The sequence below is a fragment of the Typopeltis vanoorti genome, chromosome 21 (genome assembly GCF_054136105.1).
Source record: "Typopeltis vanoorti isolate ZY-2024b chromosome 21, IOZ_Tvanoo_1.0, whole genome shotgun sequence".
Classification (NCBI taxonomy): domain Eukaryota; kingdom Metazoa; phylum Arthropoda; class Arachnida; order Uropygi; family Thelyphonidae; genus Typopeltis; species Typopeltis vanoorti.
The window spans coordinates 90,118,271-90,140,724 of record NC_143569.1 but is presented as its reverse complement, the minus strand read 5'-3'; the positions used below and the strand labels follow the sequence as shown (position 1 = coordinate 90,140,724).

Sequence of the window (22,454 nt, the reverse complement as noted above, 5' to 3'; positions counted from 1 at the left end):
TCTTCAACCACGTTGTTCACAGGATTTTGAAAACCACCTAAGTCACTAGCGCATTCTGGCAAAAGGTTTTTCCAAACAGCTCTCATGAACTTGAAGACACTTGCTCCCATGAGTCATGAACGTTTTCAATTGCGTGCTTAATGTTAAAATTTTTCCAAAATTCTTGGAGCATAATCACATTTTCTCCCGTTGTTTCTACTGCGTTTGAGAATGTCTTTTTAAGAAAACAGGCTTTGAAAGTTGCAATGATGCCCATGTCCGTGGATTGTAGCAATGATGTCATATTTGGTGGAAAAAATAAAACTTTCACATTCTCACACAGATCATTAAGAGAATTTGGATGCCAGGTGCATTATCTAAAAGTAAAAGAGCTTTGAAAGCTAAGTTATTTCTAAATTATTCATTGACATGATTAATGGGCTGTAAAATTTACGAGGAATGTAATTTGTAAATATAGTAGAGCAACTGGAGCTTGTAATACACCCACTCTTAATGCTTAATGTGAGGAATGACGTCATCATGCTCACGACTTTCTTTCTCTCAGCCAGGAAACACTCCTCAAGGCTTGCATGTTTTTGCGTGGTAAATTTAAAGGCACGTTAATTAAAACTCTTGCCATGTATATAAAAGGATTGTCGCAATTAATTTTGCTGCATTAATCAAATCCCGCATTAAGCAAGGGATACCTGTATTTATCTGCAGTCAGCAAAATGGTTTCCTGCTATTCTGTCATATTTGTAAAAACAGACACCTCTCTTCTGGGTGGTGTGTATTTCTTGAATATTTGTACAAGTAAAATACATATTGTCTTAATTTTTTTATAAAATCTAATTTATATTATCCAGCTATTAAGTAAAATTACATAACTCTGCTGAACCTATTGTTTAATAATTCTAGCTGTCCATGCTTGAATTATTAATAATAATAAACTAATTCTTAAATGAAATAATTTGAATGTACAAATACCTGATAGCATAAAGGTGACCAGGAAATGAATTTCATTATTTATAGCAATGTATATGACTAACATCAATGTATATGATTAACATCAGTCACTTAGTATTGTATAGATTCTAGCAAAACAATTCCAAAACCAGAAGTTAATTGCTCTCTACATGTGTTTTTACTTGTGACAGCAAATGATAAGTAAATCATTCCTGGAAAAAATGTTGTGTTTCTAAGCATTTAAAAAAATATGCATCCTATGGATTTATGAAGTAATTGTAGATACAAATTTCCTGTAGACAGTTAACAGGAATGAAACATCATCACCACCAGCCATTGTCAGTTAACTGCTTGATGAAGACCTTTCCAAGATTACTCCAAAACCATCTGTCTATGGCTCTCCTTTCCTGTATCACTCCTGCAAATCTGATAGCATAAAAATATTTACAATTAAATAATTTTCACTGTGGTTTATAAGTGTGTTTCTTCTAATTAATTAAATCTGAAGATATCATCAATCCACTGTGATGTAGGTTGGCATCGTGGTCATCTTTCCTCTTGAGGAATCCAATTGAGTATTTCTTTTGTCCATCATTGATCTTTGATTAAATGAGCAATATGCCCCACCCCATTGCCACTTTAAATGTTTCACTCTTAATCTTATGATGTCTGAGACTTTGGTTTGATTTCTTATCCACATATTCCTTTCGTGCTCTGTTCTTGTGATACCAAGCATGCTAAATTGTGTTGTTCTTCATTTTTGAATTTCCTTTCATTTAATGTGTGCATGTTTCCCAGCCATATATGTCAATACAGGAAGAATACATTGGTTAAAAACTTTTCTCTTCAGTCATAATGGTAGTTGGCTTTTGAATATTGACTGTAATTTTCCAAATTCTTTCCATCCACTCATTGTGCATCTTTTAATTTCATTCATATTTTATTCCATTGATATCTGTTGTCCTAAGTATATGTAATGATCTACTTGTTTAATGTCATCATTAATGATTTTTATTATTTCTGGTTTGGACATAGCTATTGAACATAACTTGGATCTTCTTTAGGTTTATCTTTAGGCCAGCTATTTTGGCTAGCAATTTGGAGTTCATAGATATGAGTCTATAATTAATTCATGCACAGTTGAAGTAAAGATAACTATGTCATCTGCAAAGTGTAAATAGCTTAAATATCTTCCATTTATCTTCAGACCTGTTTCTTTCCAATCAAGAAGTAAGAATATTTGTTCTAGGCATGCTGTGAAAAGAATAACAACCAGATTTTAACATTCAGCAAGCAGTAGATTATCTACTGATTGTAGATAATCTTGAAGCTGGAGAATGGACATTAAGGGATTTTTCAAAATGGAAAATGCTCCATGGTAGATAGTGCAGGAATGGAAAAAAATAGACCATACAAATAAATGCTTGTAATCTTTGTTTTTACTAAATTTAGGAAGTCAGAATGAACAATGTTATTCTTAGCCAGCTAAAAGGAAATGTGAGAGTCTACACTGTAAAATAATAAATTGACAAAAAGAAGAACAAACATCGATATGACAACAGCTAAGTAAATATAAACAAGAGACCACATATATAAATCATGACTGCATCCATTTGAATGGCATTCTAAAGAAAGTGATAAATTCATTTAAGGTGCCATACTTTTTTTTAACCGACAATGTTATGAATTTTTTCTGTTATATTACCCATTTAATGTTATATTTGCAGTTTATCATGCTTCTACATATCTATAAAGAGTGATATCTAGTGTTAATGAAAAACCAAAATGCAATTAAATTTGACTGACTGTACAAGAACACTAACGTATCATAGGAAAGTGAACTTTCAGAGGTCGGTTGACCTAGGGTTCAAATCGTTGAAGGATTGCTATTCCAGAGATCAGATAAACAGTAGATTACTGTAGCTAAGTTTTTGTGTGTATTGTGTTTTATATATCAGGATTTTCTTTTTGGTTGAATATATAAACTCAAAACCTTCCTTATGAAATGAGATAGGGACACACGATCCCTACAATCAATGCTCTAAACTCTGAGAGTTTAAAGCATTCACTGCAGATAATCTTGAAGCTTGAGAATGGACATTGTGAGGCTTGTTGAAATGGGAAACACTCCTGAAAGGGACTGGTGCTGACTAAAAGCCATCCAGTTTGTTTTACGTTTATGAGAAGAAGAATACAGCTGGCTTGGTTGGCCAAGTGGATAGCATACCTGCTCCAGACTGAGGGTTCACACCCCACTGTGAACATGAATGTTTGGAGGTCTGAAGTGGCTTGAAACAGTTCCATGCCTGATCTCTAGGGTAAGATTTCCAGATTACCTAATGGTAATCATTGAATTATAAAATTTAAAAACTTTTTATGAGTGGGATTCACATTAAAATACAGTGATGCCTTGTTTTTTGGGGGTCTCTCACTTTGTGAAAGCCCCCACCACCTGTGCAGGTCTGCTCGGGATCTGGCTTGCAGTCATGCATCTAGTCTGTTTCCTGTGAACGCATTGTGCTAGCTGTGTGAACAAACATGCAGCTGTATGTATGTGCATGTCATCGTTGATAAAGCACCAGCACACACTGATCTAGTAAATTTTTTTGTCAGTTGCAAGATTATTACTGTGATGTTTGCATTTTTTTAAAGCACTTTAAAATATCTCCTATAAACAAAACAAGCATTCATCATGTACATTAATGCAAGGAGTATAATAGATACCCTTTTCCAACATCTATAATCGTTACCAATATTGTTTCATTTGGATTACAATTCTTTTTAAATGTATTTTACAGTAATATTATAGTGTTAAATGATTATGTTTGAGTCATTACTAAAATCTTGAAATTTATACATAATACCACTAAAGACATTTAATTATGGCTAACATACCAGCTAAAGCACCTGCTCTTCCCTCCAATGTCACCTGCCATGTAAAAGCATCTCCTCGACTTTTCTCTGATTCTAATTCTTTTGTAGATCGAGGGAAAGAGTTTTTCCACAGAAGCATCATTCTAGGAAGAAGTCCACGCACAACAGGAGGACCTCATTAGAAATAACAGAAAATGTACATTACAGAGTCTTGGTTACTGCATTAATCAATCTTACTAAAATGATGAGAACACAAGACACTTAACTTACTAACAGTATTTAATCCAATAACCAAATACTTAAGTCACTGATTTAAGCCGCAAGTGAATTTGACTTGTGACAGTTCCAGTTTTAAGTTGAATATTATCAGTTCACCACTTTTTTCTTTTTTTTTAAACAAAAGTATCCAACAGGACTCAGGCCACCAAGCACCGAGAGTAGCCTAAAGTGTAGGCCTGCTCTACTACTCTAGCCTACTTTAAGCTTTGATAGATTCATCTTCATTACTTGGTGTAGTGCCTGCATGCACATATCTTATTATATTTTGTTCTGATGATGACAATTTGATTTTGATGGACAACTGGAAATATTAATTAAATTTAATTTAGTTAATATTAGTCTATGGTGTAATTTCCTTAAAAGATACAGTTACTGAAAATGTAGTTCCCCTCCCCTGCAAACACCTCCACACATTCCACTGATCAATTAATTTTGGAATACGAGTATTTCTTACTTTATTTCTCTTTTTATTATTTTATTCTATTTAACTACTCAAATTCTCTTCAGAGAATTTCAGTACAATAGGCAAAAATTGGGGGAGTCCTTTGCAGACACATTTACAAGCCACACTGTTCAAGCGATTTTTTTTTTTTTTTTTTTTTATCAAATTTGAAATAAACCATTTCTAGCATTGCTTAAGATCCTCTGAAAATTTAGCCCAATTGGACTAAAATGAAAGAGGAAGGAATATCCTACAATTTCTTATTCCTTCATGCTTACATTCTCTCCTGAGAATTTGAGCTGAAGTGGACAAAAAATGAAAGGAGTGGGTGGGTGAGTGCATTCTTTGCAGAATTAAAAGTTACATCAGTCAAACTGATTTCAATTAAATTTGGAATATAGCTATTTCTGACACTGCTTTCTCTACAGATATCATTAAACCCATGTTTCTTCTTTGGAAAGCAGCTGTTTTGTTATAAATTTTATTAGAGAAAAAATAAACATTTTATGTTAAACACTTAACATAACAAAAAAGATTAGAAATCTAGAGAATCCAGCTTTATATAGCAGATACTATCTAGGGTTGATCTATAAGAAATAAAGAAATGATTTGTTATAGCAAAATAGTGGTGGAGAAAGTCCTCTCTTCTAGGATTATTTCTCAAGGATAAATACCCTTAAAAGCATCAGATTCAAAATGGATAATTATGACTTTTTGGCCTTCCTTGGCAAGAGGCTTCTAGTTAACCTCTTCTGAGATTACGAATTTCTTCTAAATAAAACTACTTTAACTGGCTGCATGGGAATTAACAATGCCTCTCTAACCTCAAAGTTAATGTGGTAAGGTCCCAAGAGAGTTAAAAGAGGACACCACCGTTCCAGTATATAAATGAGACTCCAAGACAGTAGAAGCACATTATTGACCAATCAGTATCTCAACAGTGATGTTGGAAAAGTTGTCCAAAAGCATCATTCAGGAATGGGTGGACAGGATTATATATGGAGATACAGTTCCGAGAAGAATAGGTTTTCTTTTAGTAATTTATTCACTTTATAATAAAGTAACAGTTTAGGTGGATAAAGAGCCATCATCATCAATGTCCTGATATGTACCCCCCAAGGAGAGTTCAGGTTACTATGACAGCACTACATGATTAATTTATCAATCTATTACTTGTGAGCATGACACTTCTGACCAAATCAATCCACATAGACCTTGATCTTCCTCTGGGTCTTTTTCCAGCCATCTTGGTATCAAACACCTGTTTTACAAACCTTCCTTCACCCATTCTATTTAAGTGGACATACCACCTTAGATTACTTTTGCTGGCATATTCTTGAATGCTAACAATGTCAAGTTCCTTTCAAATATCTTCATTTTTAATAGGATTCTGCCATTGATACCATCAGTTCAATTTTTCTCAGACCCCTCATAGCTATGGTCTCTAGTCTTTGATCAAATGCTTTATTTCTAACCCATCTCTCAGATCCATAACTTCAAACTGGTTTAAACACTGTTTGTATACTGCTAGTCTGGCGTTTTGGCTAATTTGTCTTTTATTCCATATAAATTTATATAAAGGAGTACATCATCTGCATAAAGCAAAGATCTAAGTTTGACATCTCCAATACTGATGCCACTTTCTTTCATAATGTAATCTATACAGGTGATGAATAACAGATATTGAGATAATATTTCCTTCAATTCTAACTGCTGACTGACAATTCATATATAGACTATGTATTGTTCTATATAATGTTCCATTCACCCCATATAATTTTAGTGTTTTGAAAAGCTTTTCTCTGGACACCTTGTCATATGCCTTTTCCAGATCTACAAAACTGAAGTACAGATCCTTGTCATATTCCCATGATTCCCATATAACACACAAATGTTATACAAATCTGGTAACATGGATAAGGGGGTGGCCGGGCAACAAAGGGTAATATGGTGAGGAGCTAAATTCATAAAATGACAGGTGACTAATGATGTGCTGTAGGGCAAAGTCTTTTCAGATTCATTTATGCAATCTTTATGGTATATGTATTACTAATCTTTGTTTCGGACTTGTACTTCGTTCACACCATTTAATTTGTACATCAAAGATATAGAAAATAATTTGAAGAGGAATACAAAGTTGTTTGCTGATGATGGAAAAATTCAGCAGAGCAACAGTCAATAAAAGTGATGTGGTGATATTGCAAGATGATTTAAATGGACTGACAGCGTAGGCCAAATAGATGACATTTGGCAGCTTAATGTGGCAAAGTGCAAACTTTGCACTTTGGAAAGAAAAGATTACAAGCTGTTTATTACTTTGATGGAAATGAGCTGTAGGAAACTGATAAAGTTAAGAATGGATTTGATGGCAATTGAAAGGAAATTTAAGGACATGTTGCAGAAGTGATCAAAATAGCTAATCAGACTATCTGTTGTGGCAGAACACACCAACAAGGATGTAGAAAGTTAGAATTGCTTGGTATTTTTAACATACACCAACAAGGAGTTTATTATTCCTCTTGGTTTTGGTATGGCCACATCTAATCTAGGTTACTGCACACAGATCTGGTCATCTGGGTTCATCAGAGAAAGTAGTGAAAAGGATCTTGACCTATGGAAAGACATCTTGGAAGTTTTTTCCCACTTGGTTAGACTATAATAAATTTAGTTTAATCCTTTATCCAAGTGTAAGCAAACAAAGTTTGCACCTGAAATATCTTCAGGACTGAGGCAACTCATGGTAAAGATGGATCAAGCTCTCGTCTCTCCTTGTCTTAGTATCTCCCATAATGCAAAGCACATCTCCTTGCGAACATGTATAATGTCAGCAAGGAGCTTGGTCCACTTTTACCACAAGTTGCCTCAGTCCTGAAGATACTTCAGGTGCAAACTTTGTTTCCTTACACTTGGATAAAGGATTAAACTAAATTTATTATAGTCTAACCAAGTGTGAAAAAACTTCCAACATCTTTCTCTAAATCTGGAGTAATTTAATAATAAGGTGAGACACCTTTTGGTAACTCGTATAGGTAAAGATGACTTCTCCATTGCTTCCACCTTGGGATCACCTACTCTGGGTCTGGCTCCCACTGACGAGACCTCAATAAAAGTCTAAACCGGTCTGGGTAGTAGTCCTTCCTGTAATGCATAGCATTATACATGTCTGCAAAGAGATGTACTTTGCATTATGGGAGATACTAAGGCAAGTGATGAGAACTTATATCACCTTTACCACAAGTTGCCCCCATCCTGAAAGTACTTCAGGTGCAAACTTTGTTGGCTAACACTTGGATAAAGGATAAAACCAAATATATAATTAGTAGCATAGAAAAGTGAAAAAAATTCCATAAACTTATCTCTAATACAGAGAATTTTAATAATAGGGCGTGATACCCTTTGGCAACTGGTAAATATGACTTCTCCATTACTTCCACCTTAGTATCACCACCTCTCGGTCTGGTTCCCACTGATGAGACCTCGATAAAGGTCGAAACCGGTCTGGGTAGGTCTGTGGCCCTTCCCTTAATGCATAGCATTATACATCTGCACAAGGAGATGTGCTTTGCATTATTGGAGATACTAAGGCAAGTGATGAGAACTTATACTACCTTTACCACAATTGCTCCAGCCTGAAAGTACTTCAGGTGCAAACTTTGTTTGCTAACACTTGGATAAAGGATAAAACCCAATATATAATTAGTATTGTCTCTATGTAGTGCTGATTGTATCACTTTGTGCCACTGTAAAGCCTACATGTACATAAATTTATTCAGCTGGTTTTCAATTAACCTCTGATGAGAAAACCCTGAGAGGAGGGAAGGCAAATCCAAAGATAAGTAATTAAGGCAGTATAAAAGCTCTGGTATGCTATTCATGAAGAGAGAGAGAGAGAGAGAGATTGAAGACGTAAATTGCAAATTTTCATGAATAGTCTAAAAGGAAGTGTTATGATGCAAACTTTTAAATTAATGTGGATGCAGTAGAGCTTTGTTAAATTATTATTATTAACATCTGACCTCCATGGAGTCAGTATAAAAAACTGCTTCAATGTGTCTACATTCACAACACACTCAGGCAATGCATTCCACTCACGAACCACTCTCCATGCAAAGAACCTTCTCCTCACTCCTCTGCTCACACCCTCCTTATACAGTTTCCAGCAATCGTCTCTTGTTCTATCCCCCCCTCTCCCATTCTATGAAAAATCTCTTCCATGTCAACCTGATAACAACCCCTGACTAGCTTATATGTCTCAATCATATCTCCCTCCTCTTTCTCCTATTCACAAGGCTTTGCAACTTACATTCTCTCAATCTGTCCTCGTACTCCACATTCCAAAGACCACTGACCACCTTTGTGAATCCTCTTTGAATCTACAAGTTTTTTCACTTGGTTATACTATATATAAATTAAAGATGCCAGGAAATTATATTCTTGGTGCTGCATATCTCTAACATTTTTCTCATCACATTGCTAGCCATCATAATACAACTTGAATCTGAGACAGGCCCATCATTGTTAGTCTTTTTTCATATATTCTTTTCACTGTTTGTTAATTTGCTTATTGTTTAACTCATTTCGTTTCTAATATCTTCATTTTTAATATGATTTTGACAATGATGCCATCTGTTCACTCTCCTAATTTTTCTCAGAACCTTAATATCTCTGTTCTCTAGTATTTGATCATGTGCTTTATTTCTAACCCAACTTTCAGATCCATAACTCAAAACTGGTTTGAACACTGTATTGTATACTGCTAGTTTGGTGTTTTGGCAAATTTCTCTCTTATTCCATATAAATTTATTCAACTAGCTCGCCATCATACCAGAAGTAAAATCATGATTGAAAATAAAATTTTAGAGCAAACTAACTGCTTCAAATACCTTGGATGTGCTGTATCATATACAAAAGAACCTGGCATTGACATCAAAATTTCAAATTTTCTAAAGATAACAGGTACAGTCAATAATATTTTCAAACCTAACCAAGTTCAAAAGCATACAAGAATAAGAGTTTATAAAGTTTTGGCAAGACCTTCTCTACTGTACAGAACTGAATTATGGACTATAAAAACTTCAAAAGAAAAAAGAATAGAAACTAGAGAAATGAAATGCCTGCAAAGAACAGCAGGCTATACTCTCTGGGACAAAAGAAGAACCATGGAAAAATATAAAGAACTAAAAATAGACTCAGTATTGGACAAAGTATACGAATACCAAAAGAAATGGAATGAACATATCAAAAGAATGAACAGTTCAAGATTATCCCCTCCCTCCCCCCCAAAAAAAATAAATAAAATAAATACATAAATACTCCAATACCACCCAATTGGAGGATATAAAAGTCAGGGACAAACAAGGAAAAGATGGAAAGAGACCAGAACAAGCCACTGGGCCTAAATCCCTGATTTAGGCCCAGTGACGAATTTGCTATTTTCACTAAAACTGTGCCTAAATAGCCAAACATTTTACTTATTCAATAGGTCCCCCATTACGAATGCAGTTGAGGTTTTCAATGCCCCTGCCTATTTTCATAGTTTTGCTCTTTTTATTGTTCATTTTTATGCCAAATTTGCATGCAATTTAGAGAATTCTGGAGACTTGCACTGGACATATTTACTAAGTACAACATCATCTGCATAAAGCAAAGAGCTAGGTTTGATATCTCCTATTCTAATATCAGGTTTAATACCACTTTCTTTCATAATTAATCCATACAGATGTCTTTACACCTGACTTTACAAGTCATCTTCCTGTATCTCCTTCAATTCTAACTACTGACTTACAACTTAAATATAGATACGTATTGCTTTGTATAATGTTCCATTTATCCCATATAATTGTTTGTAGTATTTTGAAAAGCTTTACTCTAGGTACTGTCATATGCCTTTTCAGATCTACAAAATTTAAATGCAGATAATTGTTCCTTTCATTATATAATTAATTTCAAAATATTTTTATTGAAATGAAAAAAAAAAAATACCCCTTTTGATAATCCTTTCTTATCTAACATCTCCATGCAACAGTCTTATATTTCTGTGGTTTGGTAGCTGTTCGTCTAAATAATAGTATGCAGACCACTTTGTTTGAAGAGTAAATTACTTTATTTAGAACAAAAAACTACTTTTGTAAATCATAGGATTTACATCATCGGGAGAAAAGTGTTACATTAACAGATTAAAAAACTAGAAAATATAATTGCAGAATATTATGAACTTCAAGAGTATAACAAAATGAAACCAATAAGTGCCATCACCTAGGATAGTGATTCTTAACTGGGGGCTGTGACCGACCCCCCTAAGGGATCACAGAATCAGTGAATTAGATGATGCAATTTACTCTTCAATCAATGTGGTCTCCACATGTGTAAAAATGTTTACAAAAAAAAAAAAATGCAAAAGTAGATGTAAAAATAGTGGGTTATAATATGGCTTAAAAGAAAAGTTTTAGGAAAAACTACTGAAGATTTTTCTAAAACCCAGGAGATGCATGTAATAAACATAAAGGGTCTGCAGTATTTTCTGAGCAATGGAGGAAAACTGATTTGTGATTAGCTATGGTAGTGAGCAGGGCACAATAATAATAATACTTACCAAGAGTCATAACCGCACCAATCATTAGCCATCCTGCTTGTGTGCGTTGCTGAGAGAGTCTACTATTCTGGGAAGCACTACGTAACAAGTCTTCTGCTAGATTAAATATCATCTGCATAATAATAAAATAGCAAAAAGAATAGTTTTATCCATTATGTTCAGTATAATTTTAAAAAATGTAAAATAATCTAACAAAAACAGAACCATTATGTACAATATAAAGAGTTTAGGAAAATTTTAATATATTATTAATTGATTCATTTCTTGAACAAAGCATGCTGAAACAAATGATACTGATCATTTTCAGATTAAAATACTAAGTGTAATACCTTTCCTCTGTTATGAGGAATTCCAAGTGGTGTTTGGCAAGCTGCACCCAAGAGTGCAGCTAATGCTGCTGAATAGCCTGCAATTGCTTCTGGTGAGGCCTTCAGTGTATCAAGGCGATCCATACAACGTTCTAATAATGGTGTTAACTGAGATGGCACAGCTTTTGTAACACAACCAAGACACCAAGCTGCAGACAAACGAGCAGCTGAACTGCTATGGACTAAAACAGACACCACCGTTTCTACCAAACCTATAATACAAATATTTAAATTATTAAAAAAAAAAGTACCATATATAAAATAAAACAGCTTCTGATGTCTAAACTAGTTAAATAAAGCAAATACTTTCTCTTTGTATAACAGCACATATTTTAGGAGAGGGGACAAAACTCAAATAACACGGAAATCATTACAAAGATACTAAACAAATATAAATATAAAAACCCATACTGCTTTTTCTGTAACTGTCTTTCTATATACATTATCTGATCAAAAATATCCAGACAACAGCTCACCCCAACTCTCACTCTAATTATGAAAGGCATTCAATCTTCAGGGAAAGCTTTCTAATAGATTTTGAGAGATTCCCTTCTATTCTTCCAGACGAGCATTAGTGAGGTTGGTCACTGATGGGCAATTCAGCCTGGTCTGAAATAGATATTCTAATTCATTCCACAGATATTTAATAGGATTGAGATTAGAGCTCTGTGCTGGCAGTCAAGTTCTTCAACACTGATCTCATCAAACCATTCCTGCACAGATCTTGCATTGTGGATGGGGTATTGCAATGTTAATACAGATAAGGATCTTCATGGAACTGCTGGCGATAAAGTCAGAAACACAGAAATGTCATAAAATATAGCCACAGCCATGATGCTCTTCCACCAAACTTCACAGATGGCACAATACAGTCGGGCAGGTAGCATTCTCCAGCCATCCACTATACCTAGACTTGTCCATCACACTGCCAAATTGTGAAGCATGATTAGTTACTTCAGAGAATGCATTTGCACTGCACCAGAATCCAATGGCAGCAAGCTTCACACCACTCCATTCGAAGTTTAACGTTGCCCTTGCTGATATTAGGTTTGTGTGTGGATGCACAGCCATATAAACCCATGTTATTCAGCTTCCCGATAAACAGTTGAAGTGCTAGCACTGTTTGCAAAGGTATTTCGGAACATGGTAGGAAGTGTTTTAACTGAGGACAGGTGATTATTTTCACACTACATACATCAGCACTTGGTGATCCTGCTCTGTGATTTTATGTGGCCTACCAGGTTGTGATTGTGCTGTTGTTGCTACTAGATGTTTCCATTTCACATCATAACATCACATAGATAATCAGAGTAGCCTGCAGCAAGGCAGAAATATGACAAAATGAGTTGTTGAAAAGGTGGCATCCTACATCGAAAGTCGCTGAGCTCCTCTGTAAGACCCATTTTAATGTTAATGTTTGTCTATGAAGACTGGAAGACTCAGGTGCTTCCTTTTATACCAGCATGGAATGTGGCTGTACTGTACACAGACATGTCCACTAATATGGAATGTATAGATAGTTTTATCAGATAATATAATAAACTGTTTAGTCAGTTTTTGATTGAGACAGATGTGATTTCAAGCTTCCATATTTCCATGGTCAAACCTTGGAGATTAAATGGCAAATCCTGAAAAAAACAGTGAGTGATTCAGCCAGAGAGGCATGTAGTGAGGTTGTATGTAAGGATAGAAAAAATCAGAACTCCATGGTGAACATAGGAAGGAATGAAGGAAAAGAAGAGGGAATATCAAACATTCTAACAAATAAGTCAGCTTGTGCTCAGAGAATACAGAGACAAATGTAAGAAACCTAGAGGGGCATGTAGTGAGCCAGAGAGGCTGTAGTGAGGTTGTATGCAAGGATAGAAAAATCAGAACTCCATGGTAAACATAGGAAGGAATGAAGGAAAAGTAGAGGGAATATCAAACGTTCTAACAAATAAGTCAGCTTGTGCTCAGAGAATACAGAGACAAATATAAGAAACCTAAAGGCTGTGTAAAACTAGCTACACAAAAGTAATGGGAAGACTTTGGTAAGAACATAGAAAATAAACATCAAGAAGGTGGCAAGATATACTGGAGGCTGTTGAAAAAGCTCCAAAATAGAGGAAAGAGTGATGTAAAAAGAATTAGAGATGATAAAGGTAATAAAGGTAATATGAAAACTGGAGAAAAAGATATCCTTGATATATGGAGTAATTACTTCAAAAAATTGCTAAATGAAATAAGCAGTGATAGCACAGTGGTAAAAAAACACTTACCAGACATGCAATCAGGAATACAATAACCATACTTGAAGTGGAAAAAGCCATCAAAAGCCCGAAATATGGAAATGCAGCTGGAGTAGATGATATTTAATCAGAAATGTACAAGTATGGAGGTATAAAAGTCTTACAGTGGCTGCACTGCATAGTTCAGAAGGCCTGGACAGAGAGAGAGAGAGAAACGAATTCCAGATGATTGAAGTAGAGCTCTCATAGTACCCATATATAAAAAGGTAAATAAAACGGATGTGACAATTACAGAAGTATTTCCCTACTGAGTGTTCCTGGTAAGATTTATGCAAGATTACTTAAGAAACAGTTGAGAAGGATTGTGGAAGGGAAGCTTGGGAAGAACAAGCTGGATTCAGGCCAAATAAAGGCTGTCAGGCTCAGATTTTTGCTTTACAACAAATAGTTGAGAAAGCATGGGAATATAAGCCAGGGAACCAGGGTGAGCGAAAAGTCAGCTACTGGAACAAATCTGAAAACACACCCCAACTCAACATCACTAGAGTTAAAGATCGGTACTATCAACATAAGAAGCCTGAATGGCAAAGAAATCGAGCTAGCAGAGGAATTAGATAAGTACCAGATCGACATAATAGGGGTGACTGAAACAAAAAAGACAAAAACTGGTGAGATCTTTCTGAGCAATAAATACAAAATGTTATATTCAGGCAATGACAATCAAGGAAAAGGAGTGCAGCCATAGTATTCAACACAAAATACGATGCTCATTTTCTTGAACGGCAGGCAGTGTCAGGTAGAGTGATTTGGGCAAGTATCAGAATGGGGAATTGAACAATGAGACTTATTTGTGCCTATGGTCCCACAGAATGTTCTACTAAGGTAGAAGTGGAGGAATTTTTTGAGACTCTAGAGAAAGCTACTGACAAAATGAAAAAGGAAAAGTTGGTCCTTGTTGGGGATCTAAATAGCAGAGTAGGAAGTGATTGTCAGACATACAAAAATGTTTTGGGAAAATTTGGAGAAAAGAGCAAAAGCTAATAATAATGGCAAATACCTGTTGGATTTCTGCTCAGGTCATAGACTGGTTATTACTAACACCATGTTCCAACATAAAAATGTGCACAAATTCACATGGAGAGAAGAGGCAAGGAATAAGAAAAGTCTCATTGACTATGTTATTGTTGATAGGAATGTTTTCTCCCTGGTGCAAGACACCAGAGTGTACAGAGGATTTGAAATTAGAAGTGATCACTATTTAGTCTTGAGCAGGATAAAATTGAATTTCATATTGAAAAGAATAACATGTAAGAAAGTTTTAAAGTGAATAAAATTTGAGCAGCTCTCAAATGTGAACTGTAGACTAAAATACACAAAGATTATTGAAGAAAAAATGAAAGAGTTTGAGGACAAGAATCAAACCTTGGAGATTCAGTGGCAAACTCTGAAGAAAACATTGATTCATTCAGGCAGAGAGGCATGTGGTGAGGTAGTCTGCAAGGATAGCAAAATCAGAACTCTGTAGTGGACAAAGGAAGTTAAAGAGGCAGTGAAGGAAAAGAAGAAAGCATATCAAAAGTTCCTGGCAAATTAGTCAGCTTGTGCTCCTAGAGAATACAGAGACAAATGTAAGAAAGCTAAACACTGTGTAAAACTAGCTAAACAAAAAAATCATGGCAGGACTTTGGCAAGAACATAGAAAATAAATATCAAGAAGGTGGCAAAACATTCTCGAAGTTGTTGAAGAAGCTGAGGAATGGAGGAAAGAGTGCTGTAAAAGGAGTTAGAGATGATAAAGGTGAAATGAAAATGGGAGAAAAAGATATCCTTGAAGTATGGAGTAATTACTTTGAAAATTTGCTAAATGAAACAAGCAGTGATGACAGCACAGTGATAAAAAAACACTGACCATGCATGCAGTCAGGAATACATATCCATACTTGAAGTAGAAAAAGCCATCAAAGGCTTGAAATATGGAAATGCAGCAGGAGTAGATGATATTCGACCAGAAATGCTGAGTATGGTGGTATAAAAGTCTTACAGTGGCTGCACTGCATAGTTCAGAATGACTGGACACAGGGACGAATTCCCGATGATTGGAGTACAGCTCTCATAGTACCCATATATAAAAAGGGAAATAAAAGTGAATGTGAGAATTACAGAGGTATTTCCCTACTGAGTGTTCCTGGTAAGATATATGCAAGTATATTTGAGAAACGGTTGAGAAGAATTGTGGAAGAAAAGCTTGGTGAAGAACAAGCTGGATTCATATCAAATAGAGGCTGTCAGGATCAGATCTTCACTTTACGACAAATAGTCGAGAAAGCATGGGAATATAAGAAAGATCTGTATTTAAGTTTTGTCGATTTGGAAAAGGCATATAACAAGGTGCCAAGAGAGAAGCTATTCAATACGCTACAAGTTATATGGTGTCAATGGGGCATTATATCAAGCAATACTTAGTCTTTATTTGAGTTGTAAGTCAGCAGTTAATATTGAAGGAAGTACAGGAAGATGGTTTAATGTTAAATCTGGTGTGAGACAAGGATGTACATTATCCCCTCTGTTATTCATTATCTATATGGATCACATTATGAAGGAATGTGGTATTAAACATGATATCAAAATTGGAGATGTTAATGTCAGCTCTTTGCTTTAGGCGGACAATGTTATACTTCTAAATAAATCCGCTACAAGTCTGCAAGATTCTCTGACTAAATTGAATAACTGCTGTAATATATATGGTATGAAGGTCAGCAATAAAAAGTCAAAGACAATGAAAATTGGCAGAAACATTGAAAATATCAACTTCATTGTGAATGGAGAACCTATAGAACAAGTAAAACATTTCAGCCGCTTAGGCATAATTTTTAGTGAAGATAGTAAATTAAATATGGAAATAGACAACCGAATCAACAAAGCTGGGATGGTAGGAAGTCTACTGAATAAATTCATATGGAATAAGAGAGAAATTAGTCGGAACACTAAATTAGCTGTATACAAGACAGTGTTCAAACCAGTTTTAATTTATGGATCTGAGAGCTGGGTCAGAAGTAAAACACTTTACCAAAGACTAGAGACTGCAGATATGAGAGTCCTGAGAAAGATTAGGGGCATGAACAGATGGCATCAATGGCAATATCATATTAAAAATGAGAATATTAGGAAAGAACTTGACATTGTCAGCATCCAGGAATGCGTTAGCAGAGCTAATCTCAGGTGGTATGGTCACTTAAACAGAATGGGCGAGGAAAGATTAGCAAAACAAGTGTTCTCTGCCAAGTTGGCAGGAAAACGACCCAGAGGAAGACGAAGATATATGTGGATTGATATGGTACAAAGTGCCTTAGACGATAGAAATATAAGATCTGATAATGTTGGAGTCTTGGCAAGTAACAGACTGATTTGGAGGAAAATTGTAGATATGAAGTTAGTGATGATGTAAATTTTTCATGTAGTACTATCATATCCTATACACCCCTTGAGGAATGGCAGGAATTTGATGATGATGATCTCTATATTAACGTAGGCAGCCTCTCACTATTGCCTTTCTGTTAAACTTACATTCTTGTTCCTTGAAGTTCTTCTGCTATCATCAGCAATAATCTTCTCTTCCTTTCCATGAAAATACAGTATACCACACATTCCATCCTTGTTACGTCAACCAACTCTGCATAATACTACTACATTCAATTTTAGAACAAGGAACAAGTTCACTCAAATTTCCAGGCAAGATGAGATATTTCTTCTTGGAATCACCCTGACATCAAACCTTTCCTGGCATAAACATGTCACAACAATTGCCTCCTCAGCTTCTAAAAAACTAGGATTTCTCTTTTGCTCAAGACATTACTTCACATTTGAAAAGCTGTTAACCTTATAGAAATTACAAATCTGCCAAGCTATTGGAATACTGCTTTCATATTTAGTGTGAGGCCCTAAGAGCTCCCTCGAAATGCTCAACTCAATACAGAGGAGGGCAATTAGATTGATTAATATAACATCTCTAACCAACTCACTCCTTCCACTTTTGCATAGGCATTTGGTTTCTATAATGTGTATTCTATAAATATTTCAATTGCAAATGTTCATATGAAATAGTACTGAGTGGGGAATTATTGATGCTAAGTCCATTGGAATACATGCAGCTGCCACCAAACATCCCTTCACAGCACACCTTGAAACCCACAGAACAAGTTTCTTTTCCTCCTCCTTCAGGAATGAAGCAGGAGGAAATTCATTCTATCTGCTATATTGTGGAACAATCTTCCCCCTTATGTATTGCCCAAGGAATATTACAGGCTTTTAAATAAAATGTAAACAGCTTCTCCATTCCCAACCCACTACCCCTATACATGGTACTAATGTACTATAGGTTGATTAGCCAACCTCTTGTGTATGGGCTCAACATAAAAAAAAAAGTTCAAACTGCCTTATATTAGAAACTTTTCTCCCCTTATTCCTGATGCTCTTGGCATTAGTAAACAGTACTGCAATATCTTAATGCATCCTTTAATGATTATTCCATTCTGGTCAGTGACTTGAGATACTACATTCATATCATTTTCTTTTTTTCTTCTAATTACTCTCAATGTCCTATAGATCACATCAGCATAAATGTATCTGTATTCAACCGTTCAAGATCTCACCCTAATATTTCTCATTCAAGCAGCCACAGATCAGCCATCTCTCCAAATGTCACCAAGCCCATTTAGATACAATTTATTCCATGATGCAATTACTTTTTCTCAAATCTTGCTCTACACATTTATATACTGCATGCCATTCTTCATGCACGACCTCCACAATGACTCATTTTTTATCTCAGTCTTTCTTGTCAACTTGCTTCTGTCATAGTGTGCTATAAACATATAACCTAACTCTTACATGTCTTTGTCACTACTTTCAGTGAAATTTTCACATCATCCCTCATGTATCTCCCCCCCCACCTCAGTTTATACCTACAAACAGCTTGTAATCTCACAACCTCAGTCACATCACAGATTTGAAAAAGAAAACATGTTTCTATCATCCAGTTGTCTAGCACATGATATAATCAGTGAATCTCCATGCCATGCAACATCCAGATTCTGGATATCATGGTAAGGAGAACAGAAATGCATTTTTTTTTACAGCAAAATATACTACATGAATTGTGTTAAAATAAAAATCATACCTTTGGTACATAATGTTACTTTGCATTTTAGCAGTACTATTGTGTAAATGTCATTGCTATGTGTGAACTTCACTATTACACAGTTAATTCTATTATCACTAAGAGAACAGTGAAGCTGACATGATATTTCTAAGAATAACTACATACATAGATGAGTACTGCATAACACTGACATTTCTATTCTTCTAAAAGAAAACTGAAGAAATTTTATTATTAACTCCTCCTCCTATACAATGACTCCAGCATGAGTGCCACAGAAAGCCTTCACATTCTCAACAATGACATAAACTGGAATCATCACATTTAAGTTTTTTTTCTTTTTTAGAAAGAAAATATTGCAAAATGCTTCCCAGAGCATTTTAGAAAGGTCTTCATAATGCTTTTGAATGTAATATTGTCACTGTTTTTTTTGTTTTTTTTTATCAGATAATTAAAACATTTTACATGTTATTCAAAGAATGATGACGATGCAACAGTTGCAACTGAGGCATTAGTGCAGCAACAGATAATTTCACTGGAAATTTCTAAATTTTCATAAGAAGCAATTCCTGTACTCTGAAAACAATGAAAGAACAACAAAAAAAATTTTTGATGCTCAGCAGGTTTTGCAAAGATATCAAACTGTGAAAACTGCACATTTCTAGTGTTGATCACCATTGTTATCCTCTAGATGTGTGGACAGACTTATGTGTTCTTCGAACATGTTGTTTATTATTTTAACAGTATAATAGAACACAGAAACTAAGTAAATAATTAATTTATTAACTTGATGCTGATATTTCGCTGGTATTATAACCAGCATCTTCAGAGCACAAAAACACTGTTTGTCACAATACGCGAGACTAAAACAACATGGTGTACTTAAACAAAATTGTAGCAGCAACACAAAGACTAAAGTCCGTTAAAATAATAAACAACATATCCTCTAGATGGTTATGACTTCCTCTACTCAGGCAGAGTCACGTAGTACACATGTTGAGGTTTGCTACCCAGCTTATTTATATTTTCTAGTTGCATTTTTTTTCTAAATGCCTATCCATATCACCTTGTAAAAAAAAAAAAAAAAAAAAATTCATGCTTTCAAATAGCATATTTTAGAATGCTCTCTAGTTAAAAAAAAAAAAAATATATACAGGGTGTTCGGGATAAATTTGACATATTTATAATTAATTATATTTTTCCGTAAGTTACATGTATTAACACACACTTCTCTTCATTTAAAAGTTTGGACCCTTCTTCATTCATATACAAGATGTCAGAAAGGATGGATAGCTGGAACCCACCTGAATCATGGAAGAGAATAACTTGTATCATGATGATTCGTGCCCGCCATCAAAATAAGGATATTACGACTGCTGCCCAATGCTCCCTGAATACAGTAAAAACAATCAGGCATGAACTAGAGACTTGCAATGGTGACTACGAGGATGTAGCAAGAAGAAAGATCCCTAGCAGACGATCTGATTCCGTTCGTACAGCAGAATTCCTCGCAAATCTGCAGGAATAGGTGTTGAAGAACCCTGGCATTGGAATTCGGGCTTTGTTCGTGGAGTTGCTAACTGTAGTCAAGCCCTGGATAACAAGGGTAGCCAATGGTAGGCCGTATGTATGGCAGCAGGATTTGGCCCCTTGCCACACCTCTGGGAAAAGTCAAAAATGGTTGTCTGAAAATTTCTACGACTTCACCAGTCCAAATGTTTGGCCTCCAAACTCCCCAGACCTTAACCCCATGGATTATTTTGTATGGGGCGCAGTTGAAAAAGACACCAATCGCACTTCCAGTAATACAAAAGCCCAGTTAATGGATAAAATTAAAACAGTTTTTGCGGCCCTTCCCAGGGAGACTGTAGCATCAGCTTGTTCGAGGTTCCGAAGCAGAATTGAAGCTGTGATCGATGCTAATGGTGGTTATTTTGAGTAAATCTTGTTGATAGTATTGTAATTAACTCTGCCTGTAATGTTTTTTTGTCAATTCATTAAATTTAATAGATACAAAGAAGATTTTCTTTTTCCTTACGAAACTGTCAAATTTATCCCGAACACCCTGTATATATATATATATATAGAAAGTTTATTTTTCACTTGGTTAGACTAAAATAAATTTAGTTTAATCCTTTATCCAAGTGTGAGCAAACAAAGTTTGCGCCTGAAAATATCTTCAGGACTGGGGCAAGGTAGTACAACACCAGGCAACTTGCAGCAAAGGTGGACCAAGCTAACATCACTCTTATCTCAGTATCTCCCATAATGCAAAACACATCTCCTTGCGGATATGTATAATGTTATGCATTAAAGGAAGGGCCACTACCCAGACTAGTTTCGACCTTTATTGAGGTCTCTTCAGTGGGAACCAGGCCCAGAAGTGGAGATCCCAGGCAGAAGCAATAGCGAGGTTATCTTTATCTATAGGAGTTGCCAAAAGGTGTGCCACCTTTTTATTAAATTACTCTGGATTTAGAGAAAGATGTTGAAAGTTTATTTTTCACTTGGTTAGACTATAATAAATTTAGTTTAATCCTTTATTCAAGTGTGAGCAAACAAAGTTTGTGCCTGAAAATATCTTCAGGACTGGGGTAAGGTAGTACAACACCTTGCAACTCGTAGCAAAGGTGGACCAAGCTAACCAAGCTCCCACTGAAGAGACCTCAATAAAGGTCGAAACTAGTCTGAGTAGTGCCCCTTCCCTTAATGCATAACATTATACATATCCGCAAGGAGATGTGTTTTGAATTATGGGAGATACTGAGATAGGAGTGATGTTAGCTTGGTCCACCTTTGCTACGAGTTGCCCGGTGTTGTACTACCTTACCCAAGTCCTGAAGATATTTTCAGGCGCAAACTTTGTTTCCTCACACATGAAGGATTAAACTAAATTTATATAGTCTAACCAAGTGAAAAATAAACTTTCAACATCTTTCTCTATATCCAAAGTAATTTAATAAATAGGTGGCACACCTTTTGGCAACTCTTATAGGTAAAGATGATCTCGCTATTGCTTCTGCCTGGTATCTCCACTTCTGGGCCTGGCTCCCACTGAAAAGATCTCAGTAAAGGTCGAAACTAGTCAGGGTAGTCGCACTTCCCTTAACGCATAACATTATACATATCCACAAAGAGATGTGTTTTGTATTATGGGAGATACTGAGATAGGAGTGATGTTAGCTTGGTCTACCTTTGCTACAAGTTGTCCAGTGTTGTACTACCTTACCCCAGTCCTGAAGTTATTTTCAGACACAAACTTTTGTTTGCTCACACTTGGTCGTCATCATCCGGTAGCATCCTCTAGCAAGAGGGTTGCAGCAGATGAGAAGCTTTTCTCCATTTCTCTCTGTCTGTTGCTTCCATCATTCTTAAACCAGTTCATTCCACGATGTCATTAAACTACTCTCTAGTTGGTCTTCCATGTCTTCTCTTCCCCTCAAATATCCCTTGTAATATAGTTCTTGTCAGGTGTCCTGAAGAACCTCTCAGAAGATGTCCTGCAAATCTAGTCTTTCTTTGCATAATATTCTTTAACAGTGTTCTTTCCATCCCAACTCGTCTTTAC

The 22,454-nt window shown here is 35.5% G+C and overlaps 1 protein-coding gene across 4 annotated transcripts in view; it reads right to left on the bottom strand.

The window, feature by feature from the left end:
• Positions 1–22,454, bottom strand: part of LOC150095098 (HEAT repeat-containing protein 5B) — a 665,516-nt gene that overhangs the window by 473,226 nt on the left and 169,836 nt on the right. For all 4 annotated transcript variants that reach the window (XM_090410861.1, XM_090410863.1, XM_090410862.1 and 1 more), the window contains exons 10-12: positions 11,462–11,712; positions 11,133–11,244; positions 3,841–3,993 (exon numbers count right to left, since the gene is read on the bottom strand). In XM_090410861.1, the coding sequence (XP_090266987.1) occupies positions 3,841–3,993; positions 11,133–11,244; positions 11,462–11,712 (516 nt within the window). The remainder of the gene's footprint in view (positions 1–3,840; positions 3,994–11,132; positions 11,245–11,461; positions 11,713–22,454) is intronic.